This window comes from Talpa europaea (assembly GCF_964194135.1).
Source record: "Talpa europaea genome assembly, chromosome: 6".
Taxonomy (NCBI): Eukaryota; Metazoa; Chordata; class Mammalia; order Eulipotyphla; family Talpidae; genus Talpa; species Talpa europaea.
Window position 1 is genome coordinate 14,838,189 of NC_140072.1, and position 11,361 is coordinate 14,849,549.

Genomic DNA, 11,361 nt, shown 5'->3' on the forward strand with positions numbered 1-11,361 from the left:
GGGGAGGCCCTGTATTGTTTTTTTGGTTTTTTTTTTTTTAGATTTATTTTATTTATTTATTTATTTTATTTATTTCTACAAGCACTGGGTACAGTCAGAAGCGCGGGAGGGTGAGAGAATTCACCAGAGCCAGAGCGGGGAGCAGAGCAGGCAGAAGGACCGAAGTACACTGCTGAGGGGAGCAGCGGGCGGCAGGAGAGGTCTGCACGCCATGCGGGACCCTCCTCTGGTGGCCGGGGAGCAGCCGGGGATCTAACCGGGGCTGCAGAGGCCGCGGGCAGCTTCGCAACCCAGCGCTCAACCAGGGAGGCCCACCTGTATTGTTTTTGATGTCAGAAATTTACAACAAATGCTTGGTGTTAATCCACACACAACTCAGTTTTTGGTGTGAGAAAGTTCCTTGGCTGCAAGAAAAAACACTTGGATTACTAATAGGAGTATCTTTTTGTGCTGGGATGGCTTCTTCTCGGTATTTCTTCTGCTGTTGATTTTTAGCATAGTTATCTTTGAGTGTGTGAATGGAGTTGACTGTAGAGATACTCATGTTTACTCCAAATAAAAGTACGTAACTGATTACTAGAGTAATGGGGAGTGTAAGGGCAGGAAGGCCACTGAGGTTTTCTGATCCAGCAGACGGGGTAAAGGAGAGTACTTTTGCAGGCTTTTATTAGGATTTACCAGGTACACAGCAGGCAAGGGTGCTGGGGGGCCGGGAGGCTGGCAGGCCTCCCAGCCCTCAGCAATCCTATCTGGGCTCTCCGGCCTTCTCTCGCAGTTTTGCTCTCCTGTTCGTTCTTCTATACTTCTGATGGCGTCCCCGTGACGCTGCCCTTAAAAGCCCAGTCTTAGCCCAGGTGAATCCCATCTACCTATGCCCACACCCTACTCCAGGTGCCCGCCATCAGGCATGCATTCAGGACTGCAGGGTTCCGTCTTCTAATGGCGGGAGGGCAGAAAAGCCTGATACTTTCACCTTACCCTACAGGGAGTAAACTGGCAAGGCCCCTGCCCAGTATTTTTGAGCCCAAGAGCTTTAAGCCTAAGGAGTTTAGCCAAGATTCAAGAATGAAAGCCCATACAATAGAGAATGAAGCCAAATTTGGAGCTTAAGAGGACAGAGCCATAAATCGCTCTTTCTGGCAATGGTAATGGAGGATTTTCTACCACTTTGCTCCTGGTTTCAATTTGAAGCTGGGTGGGGGAGACCCTTGACCTCGGGGTTTTCTGGCCAGCTCTACCATCTAAGTGCAAAGTCCCTGCACACAAGTGTCCTGACCAGTGGTGGGGTTGTGTGTGAGAGAGAAATTGCCAGGAAGACCCTGGCGACCCACCCTCCCACCCATTGTTCTTTGAATGTAACAGTCGGTATCATTGGTGATTTACTTAAAGGATCTTGGTTTGAGACAGGTGCATATTCCATTCATAGCAGCCATGGTAAGGGTCTGCCCTGCCTCCATATTTTTCAAACAGTTCACTTCTCTAAAAGAGTTTTATTCCTGCCTAATCTGCATTCCAGTTCAGCAAGTCTCAAAGTTTAGTCCCTGGATCAGAAGCATCAGCATCACCTGGGGATTGCTAGAATGGAAACAAGCAAGACCTGAGTCGGGAGCTGGGGGTGGGGCCCATCAGTCTGCCTTAGTGAGTCCTCCTGGGGGTTCTGATGCATGATAAGTTTGAGTACCATGCTCTGGAACATCTGTGAGGATTCCAGGCTCCTGCTCTTACATGACCTGCTTTATCTGAGTGCTCAACCATGACCACCCCGCCTAGTCTCCAATGTAAATGTTCTAAAAATGTTTTATTTTACCATGAAGTATTAATTCAACATCCTATACCTTGTGGGAACCACTAGTCTTAAGAATCTGAACCTGTTCTTAAAGAGGAAACCATACGCAAAGTGAAATTTTAAACAGTTTTCCCCATTCATGCCTTTAAATACTTTTTTAAAAAGATTTATTTATTTATGCATACAAGAACTGGGGTACAGGACAGAGGTGTGGGGGATGAGAGGATTTACCAGAGACAGAGTGGGGAACAGAACAGGCAGATTGACTGAAATACACTGAGGGGAGCAACAGGTGAGACAGGAGAGGTCTGCTGCACCATGTGGTTAGCTCCCTGGCAGGGGATCAAACTCGTGCTGCAGTGGCTGTGAATAGCTTCATAGGTTGTCTTAACCCCTTACGCCACCAAGGAGACCCAACCTTTAAATACTTTTTAAAAAGGAACTTAAACTGGTCTTGCCTATACTATATAGTTCCATAAGGTCAGGGACAAAGTTTTAATCTTTTATTCCTTGTACAGGACCTCACACATAGTAGGTACTCTGTAAGTGCTGACAAGAGGAATGAAATACCACGTGGCTGCTTTATGGGAAATAGCTGCCTAATGTCTACTTTCCTAAGAAAGTAAGGGAAAATGAAACAAAGCCTGGAAGAGGAAGGGTGCAAAGGATGTATAAATTGCAAATTTGTAAGTGACCTGATAGTTTGTAATCTTCTTTTGCTGCTTTTGCATTCATCTTTATTCTCAATTCTCTGGGACATTTAAGGCACTTGATAATGTACTACTTAAAGCTGTGCCTTGATTTCTGGTCTCTATTAAAGGAGTGCTCCAAATTTCACAATACTTGTTTCCTACACCCCCAACCAAACTTCAGCAATATTTCACACACTTCACCATTACTAAGGCGCACAGCACTGCTTCGCTAGTAGCATTTCCTAATTATTCCAGTGCTACATTATTTACTTACTATATACTGACTGAGACGATCAGATACTGAGCAGGGCAGATGCTGTTCAGGGCATGATGTTAAGGTGGGAGGTATGTACTCTACTTTTTGAGGCTGCCCACCGGGTGAAGCACAGGAGGGACCTGCCCTCTCTGATGGCCAACCAGATACAACCAATGCAGTAACAGTAGCCTGTCCTTGGGCAGGTCCTGTTTGCTTCATTCACAAAAGATGCAACAACTGAAAATACAGAAAAAGTCTGAGTGGGATTAAGAAAGACAAAGGATGAGGAGAGACTAATTCTAGAGAAGGAAGAAGGAAATGTGTGGATGAGCTAGGAGAGGCTGCTGGATATCCAGAAAGGCTGTGTCACCACTGACCTCTGATTGTAGATTTCATGGCAGCAAAAACAGTTTTAAAAGGTCTACAGAGAGCAGCTGTGCAGTGTTTAGCTACTTCCTGTTGGGTATTAGTGTTAGATTCCCAGTGACTTGAAGCAAGTTAAATGAAAAGACTGACATTTGATACCAGCAAATATTTACTTGGAAGTCTATTCACGCACAGCTTTGAGATTTATTATCTTAATCTTCACAACATCCTTGCAAGGCAGGTCAAAGAGTAATTCTTCTCAATTGTGCAAGAGAAACTGGCTAAGTAACTTGTCTAGTCACACAGTAAAGAAAATAGACCAAACCGTGTTTGGTTTCCTGATGACCATCCCAGCATCATTACCTGTCTGATAAATTGTGGAAACGTACAAAAAAAAAAAGGATGTAAAAAGGAAAATGCAGACTCGCTTGGTTAAGTCCAGTTCCACTGAAATCTGGAAAAGCCACCGTTCAAGAGTAGAAGTCAAGTTACTGTGGAAGCAAATTTAAATACACCAAGGTTTTGTTGGGTTTCTAGTGCTAGGCAGAACTTCCCCTTTTCCTTTCATATTTTCCTCATCCTCTTCTTGCAGCGCTGGTTGAACACAGGGGAGGAGCCTATGAGGCTATCTGTGGAGTGGGAGCCATAGCTGCTGTCTGAGTCATCAGGGCTCTGGGGGATTCCTGCTTCACTCATGCCTGACATGGGCTCCTCGAAGACATCACTGCCCAGCACGCCGTGCCCAGAGACATTGCCCTCTTCACTCTCTTGAGGCTCCATTTTCACATGGGCCAAATTCCAAAGAGGAGAAGCATTTACCTCTGTACCTAGAAATAAAGGGAAGAATATGTAACCCGTGCCAAGCCATGGCTGGAGCAAAGTAGAATAGACACTGACTAATGGCATGTGAACTCAGTTTTCCTTCTAACCCTCTGCTTAGCTGGAGAATGTGGTGGTTATTTTTGGCTTCAAAAAGTTACCAATTGTGAGTATCTTCTTTTCTACTTCATCCACCTTTCTTTCTCCACCCAACCTGTTCCATTTCCCCCAAACCAGGGCAGATGAGAGGGTCCCGGTCTTCCTCAGCTGTTTGCTTGTCTTTCCTTCTTTTATGGGATGGTCTTTTTTTTTTTTTCCACTTTTTGTCTGGGTCCCTGGTCTCTCACAGTATGAAGGTGAATGATTATCACAAATGCTGGCAGCAGTTTCCAGACTACTGAGAAGAGACATGACCCCTAAGTGTGCAACACTTTCTCTTTGGCCCTCCTGCCTCTGTTATTCTAGCAATACATACCTGTGGCTATTCCTTCTTCCATCGTGAAAGGCTCTCGTTCTAGCACTTTTTAAAATGTGGCCTAGGTCTGTTCAGGCCACACAAGAGGATTTTTCTATTGGTGTCATTTGTGCACTGATGAAATGACAGCTTATATTTGTAAACAATGGAGTGTCTACACTAATTCTCAGGCTAAATGATGTGAGGATCAAATCGTCCTAGTCCCTAAGGTAATCATGGAATCTCTGGAAGAAGAGGCCAGCTGCCTCTACCAGGGTAGCTCTAGTTCAATCCCTTTTACCTCCTTTTACCTGACTCTATCAAGTAACTCTATCTCCAACTATTCAAACATCCATGAGCAATTAACACCCCTCCATCAATATGAAAGTTGTTTTAACTGAGGAATAGCACCAGGAAGACCCAATATATGATACTAAGGAGAAGCAGACATATTCCCTCCCAGCAGGGTCAGCTGAACTACCCCAGGCCCCAGCATTCATCAGAACAACATATGCTGTATCTGCCGCCTAGACTCTACCACGGTAGCTGGTAAAGCTGTGCCAGTTCTCTGTCCACTAATCACAAAGAATGGTAATATTTTTAGATCAATAAAGTTATATTTGTTTTTAGGCTTCCCACTCTCCTGCTCACCCCACTTTTGTCCTCTCCAGACCTTGATTCTACAAAAAACAAGGAGGACTGAGAATAGCAGATCTCCCAGAATGAAAGTGAGTACACTAATTTCTCTTACTGGAAGCCTGTGGTGAGGCCTCGACCTCCAAGTTGGAGGGGAAGCGCTCGCTCTGAGCCCCCAGCACTCCCATGGGCAGTGACTGGTCCCCAGCAGCAAGGTCGGCCTCCAGGTCCTCGCTGACAGGAAAGGTGATGTCGCTCACAGGTTCCTCCTTGATCTTGACAGGCTTCGTGTCCTCTGTGGCCTTCTCGGGATTGACGATCCGTTCATACTCTTCTGAGAGTTGCTTGCTAATCTATGGGCAAGCAAGAGTCAGTTTTCCAAGGAAATGTTAAAAGCAAGCTGGCTAGTTAGCCTGTGACATCCCATGGAAATGCTGACAGAATCTGAATATGAATACAGCGTCAACTGCCAAAATTAGGAAATTGCTTAAGATGCTGTGTTTGTGAGAGAGACACATAAAGAAAATCTGTTTGGTGGAGAGTGTGTCGTTAATTAGAAGCTGCATGAAGATAAATAAAGGTAAGTTAGACCAGGACAAAAGATCACATTTTGGTTATAAAAGCTAACAACTGACGTAGGTGATAATGATAGTGAGAATGGTGAAGGACATGTGGGTCATTTAGCAAAGACTCTTTTGGTGAGTGTTAAACATTTCTAATATTTTAGATTGGGGAAACTAGAATCTGAACACATGACTTGCTCATGGCTGCAAGGGTTGAGGACACTAGATACTTCTGGCTCTAACCAAAAAAGGTAGACGGCCATCATCTCATTGTTCTGTTTTTCACAGCACTTGACACCATCTGAATATAATTTTATCGTTTACTCGTTTTTGGTTTCCTCTCAATAAGAATGTAAGCTCAAGGAACTGGTCTTGTTAACTGCTGAATCACAAGTCCCTGATTCCCAATAGCACTCAATAAACATTTGTTGAATAAACGCATGCTAACCACATTCTCTCAGAGTCCATATACCTGTCCACAATTTCTTCCAGAGGAAGTATTATCAATAATGGGACTGTTCACTGGCTAAAAGAGGCCTGTGGGGCTGACCAGGTCAGTGCTAAGGTTAATGGAACACAGTGAGGGCCATGGGGAAAGCAGGCTAAGTCCCCTTTGTTCGGAGACCCTGTGCCCTGCATGTACAGCCAGTGTCATGAGACCCTGCTGACCACCTCTAGACAGCACATCTTTACCCACATCGCAGAGGGTCACCTCACCTGTAGCATGTAGCTGTGGTAGTCCTTGATGCGGTGCTGCCAGAATTTCTGCAAGGAGAGCACACTGCCAATGCCCACTTCATGGAATACCTGCTCCATGATGTCAGGGAAAGGAGTCTGCCCCAGCTGGGCCTCCCGATCCACAGCAAAGCGCAGCAACTTGGTGAATTTAAGGCAGTACTCGTGTGTCACGTCAGTTAGGGTCTCCAGGACACTTTCATTAGCACACTCAAAGCCTGCATGGGCCAGGACTGTGGCCACTGCCTGGTAGAGGAGCTGCCGGCAGGAGTGCCAGCTGAGTTCAGTCACAGGTTCCCCTTTTCCACTGAAAGAGGAGATAGTAATGTTAGTGCTCTGGCAAAGAAGGGACTTGTCCTGTCTCCCTAGGAGTTTTACTATCTCAGTCAAACCAATGGCTCAGCTTCCAAAAAAATTCTATTCAGATTACAAAGCCCAGTTTCATTTTGCTGCTGTCAGTTACATCTCTGAGTTTCTCCAATTACACAAAGTTTAAATAGGCAGTACATGTCGCTAAGAAATGGTGTAAAATAAAATGGTATCTAGTGAAAAGGAAGTTTCCTGCTTATACACAACTGCTCAATTTTGATCACTGCTAGGATCTGATTAGTTTTAAAAGGATAACTCAAGTTTTGCTCAAGGTGCTCCAATTATTTCATCACAAAAGTTTCTTCACATGCTGGGAAAAATGGACTTTCAGAAACTCAGTCCTGATTAGGAGCTTCTTCTATAACAGACCATTTCCAAAACTGAGAAAGAAACTCAATTTTATAAAAGTAATTTAAAACACATAATGCTTACAAAGCATTTTTATCCTATCCTGTGCTGTGAAATGGGTAGGGCCCATATTCTTTTTCCTATTTGGCAGATGAGGAAATTGAGGTTCAGAGGGGCTAACTTGCCAAAGGTAGTTCAGGTATTAATGAGCGGAGCTTCTGCCCCTGGGTCCCATGGTCTTCACAGTATATACCTCCTTGTCCCTGGTCACTGCTGCAGAAGTCTTAATCTTGCTAAAAACCTGGAGAAATTGATCTCGTAAAATAATTTCTAAAAAGCTACTAATAATTTATTTATCTCCTCTAGTTCCCTATCTATCTACAGCTTTGCCCCTGACAAAGGAAGTAAATAGACAAAAATAGGACACAGAGAATGACCTTTCCTTGGTCCACACTTATCATGTATCACCAGAGGCTGGACAAGATGCTTGAGACACCACCCAGCCACTATATGATCTGCTCAGTAGCAACTACTGCAATTCATGTCATAGTTGGAAAGTTAGAAAACCAACTGCCAAGTAACTTCATTTATTATTCTCATGATCACTTTCCATGATGAGTTTCTCTGGGCCAAAAGGTGGCCTCAGAAGTGCCTAATTAACAGAGCGCTAAACCAGCATTGCTCTACTTGAGAAACATGGGTCTATTTCACAGAAAGTGAATTCTTTTAGTATCACAGCTACTATTTTGGGTGCTTTTTGGTGGTGGTTGTTATAGTTTATTAAACATGTATAAAACAAACTAGATACAAACTTTTGATGTTCATAGCTCTTCCTAGCAATTAAAATGAGCAATTTGACAAGAAAACTGTAAAATTCTAAATAATGTCATCAATTTAATGACAGCTGACAGTTTGTTAGGATTAAATTGCTCTAAAAATGCATATATAGTATTGATTGCTATGATTCAAATTTTTGAGTTATTCTGGTGTTTATACTATGCATGTACTTTTACAGTTACCCCTCTCCTCATCACTGTTCCAACACTTTAAAACCTTCAAATGATGCAGTGTACCTTGACATGGTCTTCATCTGGTCTAACTGTAAACCTTACATATTAAGCCTATTTCTGTTCTTACTAGTTGGAGACAACTAAAATATTATTATCATCAACAGGTTAATGATATGCACTATCACTTAAGTATTCTGCCAAATATATTTAACCTGGATCTAATCTTGAAGAGATAATGAGCAAATACAAAAGATGGGACATTTTATAAGAAAAGCACCTTGAACTCTTGAAAGATTAATATAATTTTTTTTAAAGGGGAGAAGCTGTGTTAGCTTAAAAGACACTGAAGAGGCATAACAACCAATACAATGCATGAATCCTAGGTTCTGGATTGGGAAATATATATATCTACAAAATATATTTGGGGGACAATTATAATACTGACTATGGACTTATTACTAATTACTTTTTATAGATTTATGTATAGATGTGTGTACACACGTGATAGAGTAAACGTGGCCAAAAGTTAACATCTGATGAAACAAGGTTTATTGGGGTGTTCTTATACTGCCATTTAAATGCAAAGAAAAAAATAATTATGTGGCACCAAATGCACATTTTCAGTGAAATCTGAAATCTTGTAGCAGCACAGTCACTCAGAGAATCTGGAGCTGAGTTTCTCAAAGTTAAATGTGCACACAAATCCATGTAGATCTTATTAAAATAAAGATTCTGCTTTAGCAGTTGTGGGTGAGCCCTGAAAATGCATAGCTAACAAGCCCCTAGCTGATGTTGATGCTAATGGATGAGATTTTGAGCAGCAAGGATCAAGAATGCTTTCATATGTTATCAAAATAAAAATATACAATTAAAAATTATTCAATAAAACCGGTGGATTCCTAGTAACACCTGAATAAGTTCATGAATCAATCTGAGGACAATGAACTAAACTGATAACATACATTTTAAGCTAAATGGGAAGACTTGAGGACTGAGGCCATGGACCATCCCATGTACCACTGTACTCTCTGAGTCAAGTGCATGGTACATAGTAGATATGCAAATATTTGTTGCATCAGAAAAAATAAAATAGAGACTCTGCATTTAGAAGACCAGGGTTCAAGTCTTAGAGCATCTTTGGCCAAGTCAATTATTCTTATCCTCAGTTTCCTCATGGAAATGTTATTACATTCTTAACACAGGGAAGATAGTCTTGAAAAAAGTAAGACACAGCAAAGCCTTGCCTTACCGATAAAAGTCACTCTCTGGGTCACTGTGCCGAATTTGGAATGGTGCATTGGGATTCTTGCAATCGAAAGGCAGGAGATCATCAGGAAGAGGAGGTGACCCAGGACAGGAGGGGAGAGGTTCACTCTCTTCAGTCTTTACACCTTCTGTCTGCTGCTGATTCTGGGCCTGAGCAGTGGCAATGAGGCTACGCAAACGTCGGTTGTGCTGGATCAGCTGAATGGTATGGATGGTTAGGCTGCATGGCTCTGAGGGGATGTCCAACATAGTGGGGGGCTTGGACTTGCTGGCCGAGGGTTGGTGCAAGGGTGGGTCATGGACTTCCACCAGACGGAACTCCCGTGGGAGCAAGTCAAAGGAACTTCTGTTGGTCTGGCTTGATGAGATTGGTATCTCTCCCCAGTATCTCAGCATTTTAGAATAAGAAAGGAAGCGCTTTCACGTTAAATGTAGATGATAGCCTCACGTAGTATTTCTAGGTCTCTGGCAATTGTAAGTTATAAGCATCTGCAGTGAAAAATATGAAGTCTAGCTATTTATTTACATAGAAGTAGGCTGTTCAAGATCACCTCGGAAAATGTCAGAGTCAGCAACACTGTAGAGTCAAAGATGTTCTCCCTGAAGAAATTAAGAGAAACATTAACTGCTAGACATAGGTCTTCACAATCCTACTAGACTGAAACACAGGTGGCATCTGGGTTATTAGTCAACTAATAGCTGTAATAGTATCTGGGGTTATAGTGTCATGTTTTCTACCTCATCCTACTAACTCATGGAAACTATCATCATGCCCAATCTTGAACCATCTGCAAGGCAAGATACTTAAATGAGATCTGGAATATTTCCTAGACTATCCTGACATATCTGCCCTGGATCAGCAAGAAAAAGGGGATGGAGTTAAAGATAGGAAGAGATGGTTCTAATTCTGTATATGTCAGGCATAGGAAACATTTTAACTGACCCTGGTGGAAAAATTTAAGAACTACTGATCTAAATGATCAACTTCTGACACAGGAAAGAATCTGAGATTTCTGCTGTCTACTAATGGCTATTCCTTCAGTCTTTCCCTATATCTAATCTACAGCACTTTGAGAATTAACACTTTTAACTCAGGCAATGGCCCATTACAAATCAGTCAAAATTCTTACCATTTAACAAAATTCACAATCTGGCTTCAACTTACCTTTCCAGATTCATTGCCCATATGTCTTCAAGTTCAACAAACATTTACTGACTGCCAGGTACTATGTGAGGAGACAAAGAATATGTTAGATTCCTGACCTGAAGTGAGGGAGAAAAACATAAAACATTTCAACGTCATAGTGTATGGTAAGTGCTGTACCAGTGGCACAGATGTAGGGACAGGACAAAGGAGGCACTTCCTGGAGAAAATCACAACCTTAATTCTACCCATATCATACTATTCCATTTCTTAATACCCAGTTGACTCTTTTAGCTGTGATCTTTGCCAGAAATGCCTTGCCACTCCCCACGTTCCTGGCAGACTTACATTCATTTTTAACTATAGCTTAAATCACCACCCTCCAAAATCTCTCCAGCACATTTCCCTTCATTATATTTCCAACATTTTGATGGCTCTCTCAACACCACTATCCCTGGATTTAAATTAGTGCTTACCTCAATCAATTCTATTGTCCCCTCAAACCCTCACCATCATAATCTCAGTACAGCTCCTAGCACATAGTAATAGATGGCATTTATTGAATGCCTATTATGTGCCAGGCTTTGCTGTTATTGCTTAATTCAACTCTGTCCTACGAAGTGGATACCATTATTATCTCCTTTCACAGATGTGGAAGTTGAAGCCTACAGTCTTGCCTAATGTCAGAAATGGCCAAGAGGTAAAATCAAAGCAGGCTCCCGAGTCTCCACTTTTAACGACTACACTATGCTGTCCCAGTAACTGGTTTCGGAAAGAATAAATGCACGCACGAAATAAACCCCCGCCCCCACGCCCTCTCCCCTAACGTCACCGAAAGGAGCACGAAGAACAGGTATCAAGTCTAAGATGTCCGAGTCCCGCAGGGCGCCTCGGTTCCCGCCAGCAGGCACGGGCGC

General features: G+C 42.7%; 1 protein-coding gene and 1 pseudogene across 2 annotated transcripts; both read right to left on the reverse strand.

Moving 5' to 3' along the window:
* Positions 1-375: 375 nt before the first annotated feature.
* LOC311172552 (phosphatidylinositol N-acetylglucosaminyltransferase subunit P-like) lies at positions 376-1,755 on the reverse strand (annotated as a pseudogene). Its single transcript has 3 exons — positions 1,726-1,755; positions 984-1,191; positions 376-611 (listed from the first exon to the last, which is right to left on the reverse strand). The product of its transcript is annotated as a phosphatidylinositol N-acetylglucosaminyltransferase subunit P-like (transcript).
* Positions 1,756-3,664: 1,909 nt separating this feature from the next.
* SUPT7L (SPT7 like, STAGA complex subunit gamma) lies at positions 3,665-9,696 on the reverse strand (the record flags this gene model as incomplete). Its single annotated transcript, XM_084234586.1, has 4 exons — positions 3,665-3,927; positions 5,125-5,362; positions 6,290-6,614; positions 9,284-9,696. The coding sequence occupies 4 exons, from the start codon at positions 9,694-9,696 to the stop codon at positions 3,665-3,667; spliced, it is 1,239 nt and encodes a 412-aa protein (XP_084090712.1).
* Positions 9,697-11,361: the final 1,665 nt, after the last annotated feature.